Source organism: Acinonyx jubatus, chromosome C2 (genome assembly GCF_027475565.1).
Source record: "Acinonyx jubatus isolate Ajub_Pintada_27869175 chromosome C2, VMU_Ajub_asm_v1.0, whole genome shotgun sequence".
Classification (NCBI taxonomy): Eukaryota; Metazoa; Chordata; class Mammalia; order Carnivora; family Felidae; genus Acinonyx; species Acinonyx jubatus.
In genome coordinates, this window is record NC_069384.1 from 101,950,429 (window position 1) to 101,974,794 (window position 24,366).

The window sequence follows — 24,366 nt, forward strand, 5'->3', positions numbered from 1 at the left end:
CCCAATGAGGAGCTCGGTCCCACAAACCGCGAGATCATGACCTGAGCCGAAATCAAGAGTCCAATGCTTAACTGATTGAGCCACCCAGGAGCCCTTTTACAAACTTTCTTTTTACCTTTTATCCAACACACATGGCCACCTAATACAGGATTTTTATGGGCAAACTTTTGCATTGATTAATTTTGAATATATTTTAGCTATTTTTTATCATTCTTTCTGTGCATTCTCCTTGAATTAAACTGACAAGGGAATAGCTCCATTTCGTTGGAGGTCAATCCTAACAGTGTCTAAACTCTTGAGACATACCAGCCCATCATGTGTCACTTGTTAGCCTTACACTCACACAGAAAAGAGTTGCACACACCTATATGAGAGATACAAGATATTTGGTAAGAATATATTTATTAATTACAGATGTCAATCATATTTTATATGCAGATATTATTTAAATGGCATGGGAAATGGCATTATAATGCTAAATGAAAAAAGCTAACTACAAAATTAATAGACACATGTTTCCAATACATATAAATATATTTTTTAAAAGTGATGTCTTAAAATAGGCAGAGTAATTGACTTTAGGTTATACAATATTTTTCTTATTTTTTCTGTATTATTTTTATACTCATGAAAAACATAATGAAAGTTGTTCTTTTTACTAACACTACCTGTGTTGCCTGACTTATTCCACTGAACCCAAACTACAGTGTTCAAAACACAGCTTATGGTGAAATTCCAGAATTTTCCTCTGGGTACAAAAGGAACCCAGTAAAAATGCTATCATCCTCAGGGCTGACATAGACCCCATTCCAATCTTTCGAAACTTCCAACCAGACTTGGTCCCCTGCACTTAATTTCAGGATGATAAGAAGAGAGGCCTGGTCTATTTCATGGCCATAGAGCGTTTCTCTGGACTTGAACTGCTTCTTATTCTGGGCCACCAGGCTGATGCGAGCGGGTCTGCCCCTCACAGTGACATGGTAGGAAAATACATATGCGCCAGGAACACTACAGTTAAATTTGCCAGTGACAGGGCTGTAATTCCCTTGGTCATTATAGAGAACCTTGTCAAATTTGATTGGGATGTTGGGAGGAGGGAAAGGCTTCGATAAAGTGGCGCTGAAGGCTGACCGCAGCACTCTGGCCACCTCCCCCTTGGAGCCTTTGAAGCCCCGAGAGCCCTTCTTGCCAATAGATCCCCGGACCCCTTTGCTCCCAACCTCACCTTTTGGCCCCACAGGCCCCGCAACACCAGGAGGACCTAACTCTCCCTTTTCTCCTTTAACTCCTGGATCCCCTGGGGCCCCAGGCAGGCCATCTGGGCCGCCTTTGCCTTCCGTTCCAGTATCTCCTTTGCTACCTTTTTCCCCTTTCAGACCCTCCTCACCTTTTTCTCCCTTCCCTCCCCTCTGCCCAGACTCCCCACAGCAGCCCTTTTCCCCCATCTCCCCTTTCTCTCCCTTGGCCCCAGGCTCTCCATTCAAGCCAGGTGAGCCCGCAGCCCCCTGGTCTCCTTTATCTCCTTGGGTACCATTTGCACACGTGTCCCCTTTGGAGCCTTTTTGCCCCTTCACTCCGGTCAGTCCGATGTTTCCTCTCTCCCCCTTAGGACCAAGGCCACCTGAAACAGAAAGTTCAAATGACATTCAAGGATCACATTGAACAGAACGCTATTACCACAGAGCTTACGAAACAGAAATGACACCTACTCACTGAGACTGGAACCCCAACTCCTGTCTCAGCCACAGCTGTGCCATTTGGATCCTGCGGCTCTCTCACAGGGGGAGAGGAGTTAATGCCACCAAGGAGTGACAACCTATATTTAAATCTCATAAATCTAGTTCTATTTTTTTTTGTACTTTTAAGATAAGAAACAGGATTTAGAACCACAGCGACCCATGGTAGTCCGCTACCCTTTGTGTTTTGGCCCAACCCAAGTATTCCCCTACATCTCCACGAAGTCCATCCAAACCCAAAATCTCACAGGCAGAGAAGCTGAAGCTGTCTTTTTCCCAAAGACAGCTAGACTGAGGACACGAGCTCAGAAGCTTTTATTTAGTCTCCAAACTACCTGACCAGCACTTGTTGCACTCCAGCAATCAGGACACTGAAGTATGAGAATAAAAGCAATTCATCTGTCCATCTTACCTCCTGCATAAGTACAAACAGGAAGAAAATTAGGGGCTGTGCTGCACACATGACTGAACGTAATAGATACAGTTTATACTCTACCTGGTTCTCCGGGTTTTCCCGGGTATCCTGGGGCTCCACTTGTTCCTTGGTCCCCACGTTCCCCCTTAAATCCTAAAATGATACCAAGATTAACTTTCTTCCAACTATATTAGTTATGGTATAACTAACATCCATTTTGCAACCATGTTACAATCCAACACTTCCTCTACCAAAATGGATAAAGGAAAAAAATTTATCAAGCACGATTAGGAATATTTTGTTCCAGTTGATGGTGAACCATTTAAACAAGATTTGGGATAGTGCCAATCTCTTTGCACAAAATTCAGCTTTTCCCCCAGCATTCCCCTTGCTCTTCAAATCTCTCATGAAATTCATGATATTTTGTCTTGTTATTTATGTGTTTGTTTTTTCTTCTTATGAATCTTGAATAACAGTTAAAATATCCCCTTCTTTACGTTCCCCACAATGCCTAAAAAAGAGTGTCACCACCATATAACACAGAGCACACATTCTGCAATTAGCTAAAACTAATCATATCAAAAACCCTTCCCGGGGCACCTGGGTGGCTCAGTCGGTTAAGTTTCCGACTTTGGCTCAGGTCATGATCTCACGGTTCGTGGGTTCGAGCCCCAGGTTGGGCTCTGTGCTGACAGCTCGGAGCATGGAGCCTGCTTCAGATTCTGTGTCTCCCTCTCTCTCGTTGCCCCTCCCCCACTCATACTCTGTCTCTCAAAAATAAATAAAATATTAAAAAATTAAACAAAAAAAAAACCATCCAGGATAGTGAATATAAATACAAATATAAATATAAAATGTAAATATGCAGTCCTTGACAGAGAGCATTAGGGAAAAGCCAATTTTCATTGTGTTTGGAATTTTTTTCATATGCTCTTTGGACAAATCACAGAACTGTAAAAATTCATGTTTGAAAAGAAATCTAAAGATCTAGGTTTTGGGATATTTTCCCAGTGCCACAAAATGCATTTTTATACTGGACCTGCTAAAGGCCCCTCCTGTTACAGTACAACCACACTAAATTCATTTTTATTGAAAATGATAATAGCAGTAATAATAGTAGGAGGAATAATAGTTAACTTGTATTGAGCATTTCCTTTGTGCCAGGTAATGTTCCAAGTTCTTAACAAGATTTTTAAAGAATTTAATCCAGGGGCACCTGGGAGGCTCAGTCAGTTAAGCATCTAACTCTTGATTTGAGCACAGGTCATGATCTCACAGTTTCTGAGTTCAAGCCCTGTGTTGGGCTCCACACTGAGAGTGTGGAAGCTGCTTGGGATTCTGTGTCTCCCTCTCTCTCTGCCCTTCCCTTGCTTTCTCTCTCTCTCTCTTTCAAAATAAATAAATAAACTGTAAAAAAAAAAATTAATCTGGTGGCTCAGTCAGTTAAGTGGTCGACTCTTGATTTCCCATCAAGTTATGATCTCACTGTCATGAGATCCAGCCCAGAGTCAGGCTCTACATCCAGCATGGAGCCTGCTTGGTATTCTTTCTCTCCCACTCTCTCTGACCCTCCCCTGCTCGTGTGTGTGCATGTGCTCAAGTGCTCTCTCTCTCTTTCAAAAATAAAAAAATAAGTAAATAATTTTTAAAAATTAATCCAACCTTTTCAATTCAAAATTAATTCTCATTTGATATTAACATAGCCTCTTGGATAACAGGGAGACTCCTATAACAGAGCACATTTCATCAATGGGAACATTTTTCATTTACAGAAGTATATAGCATCTCCCCTCAAGAAAGAGCAGATATTTTTACCACTTTTTATCACAGAAGAAACTGAAGTATGAAAGTTTACAAATTTGTATACAGTCAAACATGACTGTATGTAACATTGGTTGGCATCAGTTTGCCAACCATATTATTTATGATACAACTAATATTTTTTACTTTTTTAATTTATTAATTTTTATTTATTTGGTTTTATAGATATAACTCCTTTCTTATGTGCTGAAAATTTTTAAATTTTACTTTCTTTTTTTTTTTTTAATTTAAACCCAAGTTAGTTAACATATAGAGTAGTAATGATTTCAGGAGTAGAATTTAGTGATCCATCATTTATGTACAACGCCCAGTGCTCATCCCAACAAGTGCCCTCCTTAATGCCCATCACCCATTTAGCCCATCCCCCCACCCAATATCCTTCCAGTAAGCTTCAGTTTGTTCTCTGTATTTAAGAGTCTCTTATGGTTTCCCTCCCTTCTTATCTTATTTTTACTTCCCTTCCCCTATGTTCATCAGTTTTGTTTCTTAAATTCCACATATGAGTGAAATTATGTGAAATTTGTCTTTCTCTGACTTACTTTGTTTTTTTGTTTTATTTTTGTTAGGGAAAAAGAAATCCCACGTCAAATTACAAATCGTGAGAAAAGACTCCCCCCACCACCAAATTTCACAAGACCAGCTAGAGAAATCCCACACAAACTGCTCAGCAGTTTTCTGAGTAGCTGACCCCCTTCCATTACCATTCCACGTAAAATTTACAATTTGGAAATTAACCCATAGGCCATCAGGAGAATATCTGTATCCCTTTGGAGAGAACCCAACTCTGAATGGAAGTGAAGGACTATTCTAACCCCCGTCCTTGTCAATACTCATATACCAGCCTTACTGCACAGTTATTCTGGTTCTCAAGTTCAATTTAACTGCTTACATTGAGTTTACTCAATCAGGTGGTGATGAACCAGAATGCAGTCATTCAACTCATTTATTATTTTAACTTTCAATCTTAACCAAGAGTCCAAGCTAAGTCTGGAAATAAAAAGAAAGTAGAGTTGCCCCTTTATAGAGACTGGCTGGATGAATTTCTACTTTTGATCTTTCATCAAAGTGTAATCTTAAGAACCTTATCTTATGATACTTCCCTGTTTTTTCTTCTACTTCCAGAAGTCTGGCTTCCAAAATGTATGAATCACTGGGGAGGTTCATCACTCATCTTTATTTCACAGGGCTTTCCGCTAACATAATTCAGCCACAAAAGGATTAAATGTTTCCGAGAATGAAAATCGCATAACTGACAACTGTGAAGGAGCTCTTTCTTACCTTAGCATCTTTTTGGAGTAATTACTTCACTGAATATTCTACTAGAAATGAGTTAGACAGTTCCTCAGCCATGTGGAGGGTGATGTATAGATGATATTAGGTCTTTTGACATGTGACACTGAGGCTAAAACATTTAACTTGATGGATAGATGGTATTTCTACAGGCTGGTAGTATTCACTGCGGAATTTTTAAATGTCCCGGTGAATCTATAACCTTCCCTCAATGTCTTGAAGCACTTAGAGAACCAGGGATTTCCCCTGGCTGATAGATCTATGGAATTACAGAATTTCTGAGCCGGAAACGATCTATGAAAGCACACATAACCACAAATCTTCTTTGATAGTAAATAGGGTATAAATAAATACCTAGTCTATTCCCCATTGATTTCCAGATGAGGTAAAGTGACTGGTACAAGGTCATTGCTACAAGCTTGATTTCTTCCATTTTAATTCAGTGCTCTTTCCACTCCTGATTGGAGTGAGCCAAAAAGGCATGTCATATTCTCCTTAGTAAGGATGCTATCCATCTAAACAGAATAATTCTATAGGGTTGCCTGCTCTAGTTAGTTTTATCTAATACAAAATTAATGTGTATCATGAGGAAGAGCTCACTCAGGAGTATACCGGAAAGGATCCTTCCCCAGAGACTATACCCTGTGGTTCCCAGTCACTAGGTCAGCTGTGTGGCCAACAAGACATAGAAAAGATGTGTGAGGGGCGCCTGGGTGGCTCAGTCAGTTAGGCGTCCAGCTCTTAATTTCTGCTCAGGCCATGATCTCATGTTCATGAGATTGAAACCCCGCACCAGGCTCTGGGTGGGTGTGGAGCCTGCTTAAGATTCTTTCTCTCCCTCTCCCTCTGCCCCTCCCCTGCTCTCACGTGCCTGCGCTCTCCCTCTCTCTCGCGCGCGCGCTCTCTCGCGCTCTCTCTCTCTCTCTCTCTCTCTCTTAAAAAGAAGAAAAGACAAGATGCGTGAGAGCCTACATGTGTGGAGGGGAAGGAGGGAGGGTGGAGAGAAAGAGAGAAACATTACCAGAAAAGTTTAAAGTCCCTCAATAGACTATTTATAAAGTTAACATTTTTATATCAAATATAACTTGCAATATGCCTTACCAAGTTTTTTACATTTTTAAAAATTGATCCACCTGCAAGAATATGGTATTTACTTAGCAGGTTGCTCTCCTGAAAAATGATACAGAACATGTCTTGAGTTTTGACATGAAATGGATATAAGTACCTACCCTTCTCTCCTTTCTGGCCTTTTGGACCTGGGGGTCCAACAATTCCTGGTGGCCCTGGGATCCCCATTCCACCAGCCTCTCCCTTAAGACCTGGAAATGAGATTTAAAACCATCAGGATAAAAAAAAATTCTCTTTTGAAATTCATTAGTTCTGGAAAAAAAAAATTTTTTTTAGGCATCATTTCATTGAGACCAATAACTGTCAGAGTCTTAATAATAAAATCCGGGTAAGACTAAAACAACTACATAATCCTAAGGACAATATTTTTGTCTGATTTATAATTTTGTGCCACCTGAATAGATAAATTGAGCCCATTAGTCCTTGTCACTGGATTCATGGCAGCAGTGAAACGATTCAGGGAAGCACTGCCATATCAAACAACAAGGACAAAATGATTATCTGGCTCTTAACCTCACATGGACCACACTCTCTAATTGGAAGTAAAACCCAATACCTAGCATTTTTGGTTTTCTCATTCATTCACTTATGCATTTTTTCAGGAAGTATTGCTGAGGCCTCCTAGACACCAAGCACCACACGAGGTGTTAAGAATCAGCTATCAACATCCCAGCTGCTCTTTCCCTGGTGGAGCTGAGAGCCTGGGAGAGATAAACACTGAACAATAACCACACCAATAAGTAGAAATTATCACATTGCAGCTAGTGAGGCAAAGGAAAACAGGAAGGTCCCGTTATAGATTGTGCTAAAAGAACCTAATTTATGCTATCAGAGGAGACATCCCTGGGAAAATGACAAATGAACGAATTAGGATTTTCTGAGACAAAAAAAAAAAAAGAAAAAAGAAAAAAAAACAACCCCAAAATACATAGATGAGCATTTCGGGAAAAGACCATGGTGTTTTTAAGAAACTGAAAGATGAGCACAGTGGGTGGGGCGCCTGAGTGACTCAGTTAGTTAAGTGTCCAACTCTTGGTTTCAGCTCAGGTCATGATCTCGAGGTTTGTGAGTTCGAGCCCTGCATTGGGCTCTGCGCTGGGGGTGCAGAGCCTGCTTGGGATTCTCTCTCTCCCTCTCTCTCTGCCTCTCCCACACACTTTCTCTCAAAATAAACAAATAAAGTTTACAAAAATGATAATAAAATAAAATAGTTGGGTTTGAGAGGGTTTATTGTCATTTTCAAGTTTGTTTAATGTCCCTCTTATGCTAGATTTCTAACTTTTTAACCAAACAGCGTTTTTGAAACACTGAAACAGTAGAATAAATATCTATGAATCTCAGAAACAAGACCCTATTAGGCTGAGAAGAGGAAAAGACTCCTACTACAGCTAACTGGAAAAACAAACACAATTTATTGAGCACTTACTCTAGCAGGTACCGCAGTGAGTCTTTACGTGTATTACCTCATTCTGTCTCTTGATGACCCCATGAAGTTGGTACTATTCTTATCCCATTTTACTACTCTCTTTATTGTTTATTTATTTTTGAGAGAGAGAGGGAAAAAAAGAGAGAATCGGCAGGGGAGGAGCAGAGAGAGGGAGACACAGAATCCAAAGCGGGCTCCAGGCTCTGAGCTGTCAGCACAGAGCTGGTCGCAGGGCTCGAACTCAAGAACCATGAGATCATGACCTTAGCCGAAGTCGGATGCTTAACTGACTGAACCACCCAGGCACCCCTTAATTTTTTTTTTTATTTTCATTTATTTTTGAGACAAAGAGAGAAAGAGAGCACAAGCACAAGCAGGGGAGGGGCACAGAAAGAGAGGGAGACACAGAATGCAAAGCAGGCTCCAGGCTCTGAGCTGTCAGCACAGAGCCCAACACGAGGCTCAAACTTATGAACCACGAGATCATGACCTGAGCCCAAGTCCGATGCTTAACCAACTGAGCCACCCACTCACCCCCCACTTCTACTACTTTGTAAACTGAGACTTAGGTAATGACGCTTCCCAAAGGTAGGACCATGATAAACAAGACATTCTGAGCTCTTGAACACTCTGCTCTGTGCTGACTTGGTCAGACTAAAACATATGAGCACCCCAGGCAGGCAAATAATTTGGCATACATCCAAAATGTTTGTCCTATGTATTTAGAGGAGAGACTGAGCTCTGAGAACTGCCCAGCTAATCTACCAAAGGGTGAAACAAAAGCTCTCATGTGACAGACCTACAGCCTTAGAAGACAGTTTAGCAACCAGCTGTGTTTACTTGACCATGCCCTTGGAGGTCTTCACCCTCAAGCAGCTCACCAGCCAGATATGATACTAAGAGGAATTCTGGTAAATGTGATTTTCTCGGTATCATTGCATTTCCAATAATGTTTCAGCAATCCAGAAATCTTCATGCCCTGACCACTGCCCAGCAACTCTACCTTTTAATTCCAGCTCTGCATGAATATTGATCACATTTCCCAAAAGGTTCCTACTATAGGATGAAATGAATGAAAAGCTTAATGAGGGTGCACAATTTCTGCTTTTATAACTTTAAGTTCTGCAGGCAAGACATAACAAATATACATATGTCATTTTTTCAGGGAATAGCGAATTTTAAACTGACACTCCTCTCTCAATTTTACCTGAGTTCTCTGCTATGTGACATGTAAAAGCTGAAATGTATTACAGTAAAACTCACTATATGCATAATGTATATATTAAAGATATCTTAAATTTTGAAATATGTAACCATGATGTTCAATGGAGAACATTGTTGGGCAAGGATACAGTGTTGCCTTGGAATCTCAATGAAGAGCAAACTGAATCCCACCCCTTATTCTCCCCGTCCCAGACATGCCATTTCTAATCCTAACTACAAATAGCACTCCAGGAATCCATCAGTGAAGACACATTCTAACTAGCCAGCAGAATTTTCATTTACCCTTTTTACATCAGCCATTAACGAGAAGACTGTACTGGTAGTAAGTTTGTAATGTGAAGAACTGTGTGCCAGGGCTGGGGTTGGGAGCCTGGTTTCTGCTCTAGCCAGCGCTGTCCAATAGAACTTTCTGCACTGATGAAAATGCTCTGTATCTGTACCACCCAATACAGTAGTCTTTGGCCACGTGTGGCCATTGGGCATTGGAAATGTGGCTAGTGTCATTGAGGAACTGAATTTTTAATATTAATGTTTATGTTTATTTTTATTAATAGCCACACATGTGGCTGGTGGGCAACACAGCACCCATTTGCATTTGTCACAGTGTTACACCTAGACCCTGTCACCATTTGCAGGACAATGTAGAAACCTTTGGGACAATTCTACCTCCAATCCACCTCTCAACTCCAAGAACATCCAGGTAGGAAATATGGCTTCATGCACTTTCAAATACCTGGCTTTCCAGTCTCTCCAGGTTCTCCTTTTTGCCCTGGGACAGATGAACAACAATCACAGCAATTCAGAAAAAAATCAGCCGTGTCAAGAGTGAAGTTTTCAAAGGGGAAGAGAGTGGCAGTACCGAAGGCAGAATCTAGGGCTGGGGGGTTGGGGGTCGGTTCCACCACTTCAGCCACTTCTGTGAAAGGAATTTCCTCTTCTTCTGGAGGTGGGCCACTGGACGGCTTTAGACCCTTCGGCATCTCTTTTCCCTCAGATTTCTTCGTAAATTTGGGATGCGGTGTGGTCTTTGCTACTGTGTCCATACCAGCAAAAGCCAAAATAATTAAAATGGCACACAGCCAAGAAAACATCCACATAGTTGAGGCTGGAAGAAAGATATAATGGGAATATATACACACATATGACATGAGATCCAAATGTAATGATTAAGTGATATAAATATATAAGAAGGAAATATATAAACGCATATGAACCATAAGAATAAACAGTATGCATAATATTGAATGGTATTTTAAATGCATTTTAATGCAGATATGTACTTGAATCACAACAGGATATTGTGTTTACTTAAAATATTTATCATAAGGAAGATTTTGCTTCAATTCTCCTTGCTGGCTGTTTTCCTAGTGCTACATGTTCTAAAATATTGTTTTCAATCACTCAAATTATCTTGCCAACTAGCGAACATGATCTATAATAAATGCAACATGACTTAATAGCTCATATACCCTGTGGAAAACAAATATGTATAATTTCCTGACTGACCTCACTCAGATTTATAGGAATCAAATACATTTGTATTAGAGGGAGATGAAAAATATTGAGCTGAGTAGTTTATTCCAGCAAACTCAATTATTTCAAGAAAAAATACTGGTGAAAGGGTCCTTAAATCTACTAGGGATAATGGTCCTGTTGTGAGAGCAATTTTTTAGAATCTATTGTAATAAATGGAGAGAGAGGGAATAAAAAGATCATAAACTTGAATATATGCTATATCTTCCGATTCTTCACATGTCATTTAACTCTCCAATTCTTCACTTCATCATTTGAGGAGTTTTCCTGAAAACTCACATTTATCCTTGCATTATTTTAATGGGGCAGAGGGTGGTTATTCTTATTAAGGCTTTTATTAATCAGAGTGATATGAGACAAAGTTCCCAATGAAGTGAAATTGTGAAGTGTAGTCCCCAGCAACTCACAGCCGTTCAGATGCTGCCAACAGATGGCCAGGGGTAGAAATGCATGATTTCTGGTTGGAAAAAGGAGCAGTATGAGGGTAAAGAGAATGGGTTAAGGATCGTAATAACACCTACTATTTACAGAGCTCCTACTATGAGCAGCTGCCTTACACTCACCCATCTAATCAGTTCTCAAAACTGCTCTGCCAGGTAGAAGACACTATTCATCTTCACGAATGAGGACACAGGAACCAAGCGGTTCTACGCCCCATTCAAGATCACGCAATCAGAAAGTTATGAATTCAGAGCTGAAATCCAAGTCTGTTTAATTTCAAAGCCTCAGAGCACCGGGCTGGCTCAGTCGGTTAAGTGTCCGACTTCGGCTCAGGTCATGATCTCACAGCTCGTGACTTCGAGCCCTACGTTGGGCTCTGTGCTGACACCTCAGAGCCTGGAGCCTGCTTCAGATTCTGTGTCTCCCTCTCTCTCTGTCCTTCCACTGCTCATGCTCTGTCTCTCTTTCTCTCAAAAGTAAATAAACATTTTAAAAAATGCTTTTTCAATTTCAAAGCCTCAATCCTTTCCCACAAATCACATGGCATTTGTAAGGACGACACTAAAGAACAGAAATCCAAGTGCAGGATCAGTGGAAGAATAAATCAGAGGAGATGAGAAAGGGTTCAGATAAGATGCTGTATTTCTAAAATCATATAAAAATCCCAAAACACTAACTTTCCTTCAAGTTGTCTTCGCTGCCATATTCACCCTCTCAACCAGTATTTACTGAAAATCAACAATGTCACAAACACTGAGAAATCAAACATAAGCCATGGTGTTTGTCCTTAAAGAGTGTACAGTCTGCTAGGAAAGATGAAAAACAGCAAAAGCAAAGAGGAAAGTGTGAAGGGCAAGTGATCACACTGCATTTTCCCAAATATAGACCTGATGCCCCACTCTCCTCCAACCCCTGCAAATGTGAGCGCATAAACCAGAGTTACTAAGTACCAATCAGCTAAATTCAGGCCCAGCAAAAACCAGACAACAGAAGTATTCCATTTATATATAAAATAGTTCAAGTTTCATCAATTCACACAATTGCTGTCAGTAAAACATTCATTTATTTGTTCAACAAACATTTATTTGAGCATCTCTGAAGTGCCAGGTCCCGTGCTGGGTCACAGAACATAAAGACAAGTAAAACCCAGCCCCATCCCTAAGGATCTTGTCTGCACTGAACATCCGAACACAGCAAATATCCAAAGTGCCAAGTCCAAAGTGAAATATTGGTAACTTTTAATTCTCTCGCCACTTTGCCACAAGAACTCAATTTTGCAGAATGCTGAGTATAAATGCTCTAAGACATTACTTATGCTCTCTTAAACAAATGAAACCATATGGAAAAATAACCCTTTTTTTCCTCACTAAAACATGTCTGTGTTTTACCATGCATACAAAGTATTTCTGACCCTGAAAACATGTTATGATAGCCTCTCGGTAAGCCAATCCTAAAGTGGCCAATAAGAGAGAAGCTGATATAGTAAGAGATTAGCTGTTGGGATTGGGAGGAGAAGGGATCTAACACCAGGAACGTGACAGGCATTTTCCAGGCACTTTATAATTATTATTTCAATTACGTCACATATGAACCATGCAAGATAAGATTTACTACGCCCATATAATGGATTATAAAACTCAGGCACAACAAAAATAGACACAAAGATCAATAGGACAAAATAGGAAACCCAGAAATAAACCTACAATTATATGGTCAATTAATCTTCAACAAAGCAGGAAAGAATATCCAATTGGAAAAGACAGTCTCTTCCACAAATGGTAATGGAACAACTTTCCAGGAACATGGAAAAGAATAAAGCGGACCACTTTCTTACACCATACACAAAAATAAATTCAAAATGGATGAAAGACCTAGATGTGAAACCGTAAAAATTCTAGAAGAAAACACAGGCAGTAACTTCTTTGACACCAGCTGTAGCCACTTCTTTCTAGATATGTCTCCTGAGACAAGGGAAACAAAAGCAAAAATGAACTGTTAGGATTACATCAAAATAAAAACCTTCTGCACGGCGAAGGAAACAATCAACAAAACTAAAAGGCAACTGAAGGAATGGGAGAAGATATTTGCAAATGACATATCAGATAAAGGGTTAGTATCCAAAATATACTAAGAACATATAAAACTCAACACCAAAAAACAGATAACCATTCAAAAAATGAGCAGAAGACATGAGTAGACATTTTTCCAAAGAAGACATACAGAGGGCCAACAGGCACATGAAAAGATGCTCAACATCACTAATCATCAGGGAAATAAAAATCAAAACTACAATGAAAAACCACCTCACACCTGTCAGAATGGCTAAAATTAACAACATAAGAAATAGCAGGTGCTGGTGAGGATGTGGAGAGAGGGGAACCCTCTTGCACTGTTGGTGGTAATGTAAACTGGTACAGCCACTTTGCAAAACAGTATGGAGGTTCCTCAAAAAGTTAAAAATAGAACTACCCTAGTACCCAGCAAGTGCACTGCTATTTACTCAAAGGATACAAAATTATTAATTCAAAGGGATATATGCACCCTGATGTTTATAGTAGCATTATCTACAATAGCCAAACTATGGAAACAGCCCAAGTGTATGTCGATCGAAAAATAGACAAAGAAGATGTGATATGTATATAATCACATACATGGTATGTTACTCAGCCATAAAAAAAGATTGAAATCTTGCCATTTGCAATGACATGGATGAAGCTAGAGAGTATTACGCTAAATGAAATAAATCAGTCAGAGAAAGACAAATGTCATATGATTTCACTCATATGTGGAATTTAAGAGGCAAAACAAATGAGCAAAGGGTGAAAAGAGAGAGAGAGAGAGATAAACCACGAAATAGATTCTTAACTATAGAGAACAAACTGATGGTTACCAGAGGGGAGGTGGATGGAAGGATGGGTTAAATAGGTGATGGAGATTAAGGAGTGCACTTGTGATGAGCATCAGGTGATATATGGAGGTATATATCATATACTATATATATAATTCTCTGTATTATATATAGTACTATATTATACACCTGAAACTAATATTACACTATATGTAAATTAACTGGAATTTAATTAAAAATTCCCATCAATGGATGAATGGATAAAGATGTGGTATATATATACAATGGAGTATTGCTCAGCAATCAAAAAGAATGAAATCTTGCCATTTGCAACTACGTGGATGGAACTGGAGGGTATTATGCTAAGTGAAATAGTCAGAGGAAGACAAGTATCACATGACTTCACTCATATGAGGACTTTAAGACACAAAACAGATGACCATAAGGGAAGGGAAGAAAAATCATATAAAAACAGGGAGGGGAACAAAACATAAGAGACTCGTAAATATGGAGAACAAACAGAGTGTTACTGGAGGGGTTGTAGGAGGGGGAATGGGCTAAATGGGTAAGGGGCATTAAGAAATCTACTCCTGAAATCATTATTGCACTATATGCTAACTAATTTGGATGTAAATTTAAAAAATAAAATTAAAAAGAAAAAGTACTTAAAAATTCAGGCACAGAAAGTTAAGTAGCCTGCCTGAGTTCACAGTTTAATAAGCAGTAGAGCTAAGATTAAAACCTAGGCCCATTTGACTCCAAAGTCAGCCCATGCACTTTCCACTGTCCCATGTTGCCTGGGGATTAATGAGTGACAATTGATGCTGCAGAAGGCATTAAGCTGAACCCTTCATGGAGCTCAGCTCTAGGCCCTTCAGTGGAAGAAAGATATTTCCCACTGAGAAGAAACAGGAACTTAATGGGAGGCATGAAGAAGAGAGATGAGAAGTCTGGCTCTGATGGTGGAACGTACTAGTGTGGAGCAAACAAAGTTACAGAGGGAAACAAAGCACATCCAGCCAGAAACCAAAGAGCTACAGAAAAGAATGAGCAGAGCAACAAATGTAAGGAAGGTGCTTGGTGTCCGTATCTGGAAGTGTGAATTGTCCTCATATGTTTTCCTTGCATTGTGGCTTCCTGCTTCCCAATTTAAGTCCAGATGTTAAAGGATAATGTAGTTGGTACGTTAAGACTATGATGAGGCTCCCCAAGAATTTGTACATGAGGAAAACATAGGCCCTTTGAAAACCAACAGAGGAAGAGTTGATAGCAAGCTGACGGTACATATATGTAATTTCTTTTCAGTTGAAATTTTTTTCATGTTGATGAAAAAACATAAAAACCTAACCGAACACAACTTCCACGAGTTAAGCAAGTAAGGGCTTCTAATCAAATTTTAAGTCACTGAAACAATAAAACATGACTCAGATGCTAGCTAACGCTGAAGTTTAATGCAGGTATAAATCTTAACACAGTGATTAGAAGTAAAAATTCTAAATATTGCCTGGAACATAAATGTTTCAAGAGCAAAAAGTTAGGTATCTTTTGTTTCTATGTTCCCAGTGCCTAGCATAATGTTTGCGAATAATATGTATCCTATTAATGTTTGCTGTACTGAAATGAAGTAAATGTAATAGATTGCATTATTTTCTTCAATTTTCCATTCCACCCTGTATTCACACTGTTTGATATATGAATTTTGCACAAAAGAAATGAGGTCTGTACTCCAAACCCTTGACTTTGAGTTCAGCCATGTGATTTTGGCCAATAGAATGAGATGGCAGTGACAGGGTGCCATATCCAAGCCTAGGTTCCAAGAGCCCTTATGTGTTTCCACTTGCTCTCTTGCAGTTTGGCCATTTCCCTAGAATATGCATGGACAAGTTTGCTTGTCACAGAGAAAGATGAGAGACACATGGAGCAGAGTTCAGGTAAGCTGCCCTACTTAAGTACAATCTAGATAGTCCCTAGCTGATCTTCAGACATATGAGTGAGCCCAGAAGAGACCGGTTAAGGCCAGTCTAGACCAAACAACCCTCACGAATCCCACAGAACATGCTAGTTATCTACTCTTGTGCAAAAAAGACCTCAAACTCAGAAACTGAAAATAACTTTTATTGTAGCTCACAATTTCATGGTCAGGAATTTGGGCCTGGATCAGTTATGCGATTCTTCTGCTCCATGAGACATACTTAGGGTCACTTAGCAGTATTCAGCCATTGCATGGGATAGTCTAGAAAGGCCTCACTGCAAGTCCAATGCCTTGTTAGAAATGGAAGAAAAGTGGGCTCTCCAATCACCTGGCCTCTCTAGCGTGCCAGTTTCAAGATTGTCAGGTTTCTTCAATCATGCCTTGGGGCTCCCAAAGAGAGAATTCCAAGAACATGGAAGCTGCCAATCCATTTAGGCTATAACTAAGAATGGCACAACATCTGTGTTAAGTTTCATTAGTCATGGCAGTCACAGAGGCCAGGCAGACTCAAAGGGAAGGGGCATAGCCTCTACTTCTCAGTGAGAGGAGTACCAAATAATCTCTGGCCATCCTGAATCCACCATAGACACTCAAGCTATAATTTGTAAGTCATGGAATTTTGACAGGATCAGCAGCAAAAGCTAACTAATATCAATAGCTCCAACCTCTAGCCTAACACCATATTTGCTATCCTTGAGACAGAACTAAGCGGCCTCCAGGCAGCACCATCTTATCTTCAACCAGCAGCAGACATCGTGTGTGCTCCCCCAACTCGTCAATCTGCCCCCATAGTCCTGGAAGTTGCACCCATTGACAGTTCCTAAACAGAGGTTGAGCCAACCTTTGTTGAAATGCTATCAGAAGGGATCTTGAAGATTCTTCCAACTTGAATGCCCCTTCCAACCTTGAGAGTCTATGATGTGGTCTTATAACAGTAGATACTTTTATAATAAGTGAAAATCTGTTCATAACATAAAATTCCACTCTAAGTGTAGGGGACACTACATTTCCTCTACTGATATACTTTTCTCTCTCATTAAGATAGTGCCCATGCTTGGGAGGCCATCCTGTGAAGATTCATTAGTTCTTTTCTCAACTTAGAAGTAAGGTATTTATATTGATTTAATAGTCTACGTTTGTAAAATGACTTGACGAGTTTCATGTGGAGGCTAGGGCCATGGATTACAAAGAAATTTAATAACTGACTAGCAAGTACTCTACCATAAGGACTAAAAGGGATTAGCTTTGTAGCCGGCCAGTCATGAGTAGGGTTGAGCTCTTCCACTTACTAGTTGCTTCATTTGGAACAGGTTAGCGTACCTCTCTAAGTCTTGGTTCCTCGATTCTAAAATGGAGATGATAATAGTAGCTTCATTTTGTATGGTCGTGAAAGTTAATGAGATAATGCATGAATAGCTCTTAACACAGTGCCCTTAGTAACTGTTGGGCTATTATTTTAGTGAGGATTAGATCTAATGAAATTAACTAGCCAGAAATAGTATTTCAAAGCAGTGACAAGTGTTTCCTATTCTCATATTGTGTCAGACTGGCAGTTGGCCCATTTCTATCCTCTTTTATGTTCTCCTCTATATCTCAAGGGCTCAAAGCCTAAGAACTACTTTTCCCGGAATCTCTTGTCATCAGGTTCCAGTTTAGCTTCTGCCAGTGAGAGGCACTTACACAGAAGACAGGAAAATAGCAAAAGCCATTATTCTTCTGCTGGCAGCATCTGGAATGCAGGGACTTCGGCAGAATTGAAGTTTGACACACCAACACGATTTCCTGCCTTGGTTCGGTGGGTGGCTGTGACCACTGACAGAAGTCTTCTGCAGGTCCTGCCCTGGGCATCAATAGCAAAATCCCAAATCTCTGAAGGTTAGAGGCAAACCTGACAGCTAGTGACAGCCCTGTACCTCTCCCGCCTTCAATGACTGCATCAGCACCCAATTACTCGTACTAAATTCCAGATTTAAGCCTGTACTGCATCCTGAATCCTACATTATTATTCTTCTCCAATCACTTTATCTCCACTTCCTTTATCATAAACTCCCAGGCTGTCTTATATACTGTCTTATATCCAATCTTGCATTCTTTTTCTTACCCTAACCACTCTTCATCCATCTATAACATCTTAATCTGTTAGAAACTAGCTGGATCCAATTATGTCCCAAGAAGTTTTGTTAGAAGATCCTCCCACAATGTTCTGAGCCTGCACATATGTAATCCACACCAATGGTGTATTCCAGGTGCATTCTTGAATGCTGATTTAAGTATAAATATTGACTTTGAAATAATTTGAAGCATGTGGATATGTATGGATCAGTTCTCCATCTGTGAAAGTGTTGACATTTGTTTTACTTTATATAGAGCAACCTTCACCCTGTGACCTTTGTATAGTTATATAAAATTATTAGATGAACTTTTATGTGTTTCGTATTCCTTTTCTATCTTAATAGTTACTTTTGGCTTCTCACATTTCATTATGACCGATATTCCATGCTGTGTTCCTTCTCATACCCAAGTTTCATGCTATTCTTTCCTTCTTTCAGTCAACAGGTGTTTATTAAACACCTATGCTGAGTCATACATTGTATTATATGCAGGAGTTAGAGGGAAAAAAAATATCTGCTGTCACAGAGCTTACATTCTAATGGCAATGACAAATATCAGATGGTAAAAATAATCAATATTTCAGACTGTAATAAATGGTAGGGAGGAAATAAATAGGGGTATGTGATAAAGAGTGACAAGGAAAGATTGTTTCAGACAGGTTGCTAGAGAAAGCCTATCTGAGCAAGTAGCACTTAAGCTGATAGCAAGGCCTGAGGAAAGAGCATTGATGAATCAGAAGGAGCTGGTCACGAGACAGGCAAGAAGAGTTTTCCAAGCAGCAGGAACTGGATGTGCCTTGGTACAGAGAGAGAAGGAAGGCCCAAAGGCCCTGGAGGTATGGAGAGAGAGGGAGCCTGGCATGGTCCCCCCACCCCGCCCCCCCGGGACACACTGTGTAACTGCTGTTGACCTTTGTAAGGATGCGGGGTTTGTTCTACAGGCTGTAAAATGTCACTCAGTGTTCTAGCAGGGAAGAGGCCCTGGCTGTTGTGTGGAGAATGGTTGCAGAGGGGACAAAACAAGAAGCAGTAAAAGCAGGTGGGAGCTGTTGTAGTCCAGGCAGTAAGAGACGAGGAAGGCTTACAAGTTTGTTGCCATTATTTTGCCAATTAAAAGATCACCCCTTTCTGGAAAACAATCATTATTTTATTTAATTTCTATCTGAAAATTGCATATTCAACTCATTTAAATTGGAATTTAAGTTTACAGTTTGAGTTTAGAAGGTTTCTTAGGATTGTGGTTTACATCTATATCACTCTGAGAAAACAAAGAGACCACAGTGAGTCTACATGTGGGAAAATTCTTGAAGAATATGATTAATAATTATTTTCCTTTAGAAACACAAGGTGAGGTTGAGTTGTTGGTCAAGGTTTCATTTTAAAATATACAATGAACCTGGGGTAGCTGGGTGGCTCAATCAGCTGGGCATCCAACTCTTGATTTCAGCTCAGGTCATGATCTCACGATTGGTGACATCAAGCCCCACATTGGCCTCTGCACTGACAGTGCGGAGTCTGCTTAGGATTCTCTCTGCCTTTCTCCTGCTTGTGTGTGCTCTCTTTCTCTCAAAATAAATAAATAAACATTTAAAATATACATATACATGGGGCGCCTGGGTGGCTCAATCGGTTGAGCGCCCGACTTCAGCTCAGGTCATGATCTCACAGTCCGTGAGTTCGAGCCCCGTGTCGGGCTCTGTGCTGATGGCTCAGAGCCTGGACCTTGCTTCAGATTCTGTGTCTCCCTCTTTCTGTCCCTCTCCTGCTCATGCTCTGTCTCTCTGTGTCTCAAAAATAATTAAAAACATTAAAAAATGTTTTTAATATACATATACATATATACATATAAGACATACATACACACACACACACACACACACACACACACTAAATCTGAGATAGTTTTGCACTAGGAAGTACAACCTAGACACACAGATGTTTGCATAGAAATGATGCTTGGTCAATTTTGTCTCCCCAAGACCAGAATAATAAATCCCTAGTTTCCCTGAGTGGATTTTAGGAGATCTTAAAGTAAGATCTTAGCCCCAACTCCTGATGAAACAGCTTGAGTGGGACAGACTGGGTTGGGCTGAGAGGCTTTCCCTGTGCTGAGGTATGAAAGGAAAAGAGGTAGGGTTGTAAGAGGTCTGAACTCCAGTCAAGTAATGGGATGATTTCAGGGCTTGTTCATCCCAAAGGGATGCTGGCATCCCCGTGACTTCCCTGCCTAAATAAGTAACCTAAAGTGTAATGGAGAGTCGGGGACAGCAGCTACAAGGGCTCACTACCATCTCAGCCACTTCCTGTGTGTTTACCCTCAGAAGGGAGGTCCCAAGACAAGGGCATGGTATAGAAGGGTGTGAGGAAAAGGAGATTGGGGAAGGACAGTTGCTACTGCTTCTTCCTTCTCTTGCCTTGAGAGCTACATCCATTGAATAATCCTTTCTTTGTAAGGTGCCTCGTGTTGAGTTCTCAGTGCTAAGCCACCTTGGTGTGGAGGATTCCTGATAAGCTGTTTTCTCCTGCCCCATTTTTCCAACAAACTCACAGGCCTCCTAAAGCTCAGATTTTGAATTCATTCGCAAATGTAATGCCATCAAAAGGAAGAAGGAGAAATTTTGTAACTGCAGATTCCTATTTCCCACTTTATTTTTTAAGGGCAATTCCAGAGTGATCGTAATCAGCTCTGATAAGCTTTGCTCATCCCTTTGTGTTGATAGATGCAGCAAAAGCACCGCCATTTCTATTATCCAGTGGGAGACTGTTTCTCCCAGCGTGTCTAAATAAGCGAATCCATTACAATTTTATTAAGCACATTGAATATAATATTACATTCCACCACATTAAATGCTTCTTGTACATAACAAGGGTGCAGTAAAATAGAAACATTCTCAGCATTTTTCTGTTAGATAAAAGGGATTGGCTTTGGTTCAGAATCTAACACTGTAAAAAAAAAGTCTAGAAGCAAACATGGACAGTTTGTTTTTTTTTCTCTATGCATGCCACCACTTTGTCGCCTACTCCTCTTCCCCTGAACCCCGTCTTAAATCAAGGTGGTGGGACAGGAAGCAGAATGTTCCAAATGGCACACGAGGCCCATGGCACTGGATTAGGTGCAGAAAAAGAACTGCACTCAGGAGAGCTGGGAGCAATCAAAATAGGACAGGACAAAGTAATAATTCAGGTGACCAGTTGGTAGAAAAGCAAACTCACCTACATGGATGAATAGACAGGTTAAAAATACACATTAAATTTAGACATGAAAATAAGCCCTCGTTCCACATCTCCAAAAGCTAAAAGAAACCTTAAAGGATGGGATCAGGCAAAGACAAGAACAAAATTATTGCCTCTGTTTCATCTTTTTTTTTTTTCCTTCTCAGGGATTTCACGTTTGTCTGCCAGAGTGGTTTTCTGATAGAGACAGGGAGAAAGGAGGCGGTGAGAGCATAGTATGAACAAGCCAGTGTGCCACTGGACAGCCTTGCAGGCTGACTTAGTCCTCCGGTTATAAGAAGGCAGTGAGGCACAGAGTGTAAAGGTGGGCTAGGTGGGGAGATGGGTACTGTCTGTACTTCCTGCTCCGCTCTTCTGTAAACCTAGAACTACTGTAAACAATAAAGTTCATTAATTAAAAAAGGAAAAAAAAAAAAAAAAAGCAACAGAGCCTGAACATGATTGATTTGTGTACTATTTGTTTATTAGTTGGTCCCAGCAGCAGTTAATCACCTATCAAAGTTGCTGTTGAAAAACTGAACTTAAAATTTACATGTGCTCCTAATACCTGTTTGTTAAGTTTGGGCATGTTAATAAAAATCAATGATGGAGCCAAACTGAGTTCCGTGGTAGAAACCTCCTCCAGGAAGCAGAGATCTCAATGAGATTTTCCTACTTCCTGGGTATAAATTATTTATATGCCCATTTAATAAGTATGCCCAAAGCTAAGCAAACCACATTACCTTTTGGAGACCAAGAAGAATGCCTGTTGTAGGATATTCCTCTGTAGGGCTGGGAATCACTATGGAAAAGGACTAGAAGATCCTCACTCCCGCTTCATCCAGTCCATCTACAATTAGCCAGAGGTTCTCTGAAGGGGAGGTTCCAGGGAAGCTTCAGGATATAGAATCTAACAGACTGGAGGGTTTTAAGGAAAAGGAGTTTGTCTTTGAAGGGAAAGGTGGTTTTCGAATGATGTGATAGCTACAGAATCGTCATCACTGGCAGCTTACCTTCCGTTGATTACGCTGCTCCTCCGTGTGGAAAGACGTATGTTGGTCCTTTCATCAGCCCACTCACATGCTCAGATGCAGGGAACTCAAATATGAAGTAAAACTACTGCAGTTACAGCATGAGAGAAATGCTCTATCATACGAATATCTCCAATAAACAAATTTCCTTTTGTCTTTAATTTCTGCCATGTTTAAGATCCATTCCCCTTTTTTCTCAGTCTGGGGCTCTGAACCTACTACTCCAATGCTCTTCTTCTAAACAAACATTCAGAAAGTCAGAAGTTTGTCAACAGACACTGGGTACATCCCAAAATATATCAGTCCCTATCCTGCCCATTGGAATCTGTACTAGTTCCATCAAATAAATTAACAAACTTAGAGCAGACACTAGAAACATTTTAATCAGGAGTTACCAAGAGAAATCGATCTAGGCTTATAGGTATTGGAGTTCATTCCTACCCTGTCTCTAGTTCTCAAAAAATTCTTTAAAAACCCTTAATCACTCCTAACCATTCATAAGGCCATTGTCAATGACCTGGACCATCATTTAGAAAAGGCAGAAACAGGGGCACCTGGGTGGGTCATTTGGTTAAGTATCTGACTGTAGATTTCAGCTCAGGTCATGATCTCATGGTTCATGGGATAAAGCCCTGCATTGAGCTCTGCACTGACAGCAAAGAACCTACTTGGAGTTCTCTCTCTCTCTCGCTCTGCCCATCCCCCACTAACATTCTCTCTAAATAAATAAATAAACATTAAAAAAATTTCTAAAAATAAAAAATAAAGGTGGAAAAATTGAAGGATAAAGGCCACACTGTATTTTTTTTAATTTTTTTTCAACGTTTTATTTATTTTTTTGGGACAGAGAGAGACAGAGCATGAACGGGGGAGGGGCAGAGAGAGAGGGAGACACAGAATCGGAAACAGGCTCCAGGCTCTGAGCCATCAGCCCAGAGCCTGACGCGGGGCTCGAACTCACGGGGCTCGAACTCACGGACACGCGAGATCGTGACCTGGCTGAAGTCGGCCGCTTAACCGACTGCGCCACCCAGGCGCCCCAAGGCCACACTGTATTTATCTGGGTTGTGCTGACATGCTGATCCCAGCACCTCCCTGCTTGGTTCTAACTATGTAATTTGACGTTAGGCTCCAAAACATTTTCGTGGATCTGTGTTCTGTTAACTCCATGAAAGGAAGCCCAGAGCCTGGGTCACTACCAACTGTATGAGACCTGGGTAAGTCACTCAGCCACTATGGTTCAATGTCCCTGTATTAAAAGCAGTCAGTTTGGACTAGATGAGCCATAAATAAAGTCTTTGCTAATTCTAAAGTAGTAAGATTCTTGTCCCAACAAATTCTGACTAATCATAGCACTCAATAATTAAATATTGTTATATCTTCATTTTGTCACCTGCTCCCGGGCCTATTCCAGGATTTCCGCATCAGGTCACAGAAAGCTCTACCTGTGGCAATGGCTCTGGAAGACGCTTTAGAGGTCAAGGGCTCTCCCAGAGGGAATTGAGAATCCCAGAATAAGGATGTCTCTGATAAGCATCAGGTTTGGTATCAGCCGAGAGAAGAACAGAGGGGGTCTGTCCCTGAAAAAAACTACCAAGACATTAAAGCTTCACATGAAAACCAGCAGTCACTTTCTCTTTCAGGACAGCCTTGCTATTTAATACCCCAAAAGACCAAGGACAAAGAATGGCATTGTATAAGCACTGTAACTCAAGCAATTAGCCAGGTAATGGTCTGTGGGGTTCATTATAGCAGAATGTCAATTAAAACACTTGGAAGGAGATTATGCAAAGCCCTGAGATTTCAAATCTTATAAACTACCCAGTAAGACTAAATTATAGTAAATGTCATATTACTACAGTGGGCATCACATAAATGAAAATAAAATTTTTCTAATATAGACTCTTGCTTAATATCTCATAAATCCCAGAAATTGAAAAGGGCGGCCAAGTGTCTAGTCTTGATTCAACAGTAAAGAAAATGAGATCAAGAATGTCATGTTTGAATTGAATATCTTCTTTCCCACCTTTGGCCTAATTAAGGAATACTTTGTATATCTCCAGCTAATTGTTTTTTGAAGATTAAAAAATATAGCCATTAGTTTTAATTTGGATTTCTGCCAATGGACTTGAAGCAGGAAGATTAGAAAAGGAATGGATACAATGTGAATTTCAGAA

The 24,366-nt window shown here is 40.3% G+C and overlaps 1 protein-coding gene across 3 annotated transcripts; it reads right to left on the minus strand.

Annotated features, from left to right (window-relative positions):
- Positions 1-384: 384 nt before the first annotated feature.
- OTOL1 (otolin 1) lies at positions 385-22,987 on the minus strand. 3 transcript variants are annotated; one of them, XM_053221248.1, is made up of 7 exons: positions 22,172-22,987; positions 21,902-22,068; positions 9,900-10,145; positions 9,774-9,809; positions 6,492-6,581; positions 2,233-2,304; positions 385-1,621 (listed from the first exon to the last, which is right to left on the minus strand). In XM_053221248.1, exons 3-7 carry the CDS (start codon positions 10,135-10,137, stop codon positions 723-725), a joined length of 1,335 nt encoding a protein of 444 aa, XP_053077223.1. In that variant the 5' UTR covers positions 10,138-10,145; positions 21,902-22,068; positions 22,172-22,987; the 3' UTR covers positions 385-722. The 3 variants fall into 3 exon arrangements, with proteins under 3 accessions (XP_053077223.1, XP_053077221.1, XP_053077222.1); XM_053221246.1 differs by having other exon boundaries at positions 9,774-10,145; XM_053221247.1 differs by lacking the exon at positions 21,902-22,068 and having other exon boundaries at positions 9,774-10,145.
- Between the last annotated feature and the right edge of the window lie 1,379 nt (positions 22,988-24,366).

Bases quoted from the DNA above. Each gene is read 5' to 3' on its own strand.
- OTOL1 (XM_053221247.1), bottom strand. From the start codon at position 10,137: ATGTGGATGTTTTCTTGGCTGTGTGCCATTTTAATTATTTTGGCTTTT. The intron at 6,582-9,773 runs GTATTTGAAAGT...TCTCATTTCCAG, and splicing joins TGGAGAGACTGGAAAGCCAG to GTCTTAAGGGAGAGGCTGGT. The intron at 2,305-6,491 runs GTAGGTACTTAT...GTATCATTTTAG, and splicing joins AGGCCAGAAAGGAGAGAAGG to GATTTAAGGGGGAACGTGGG.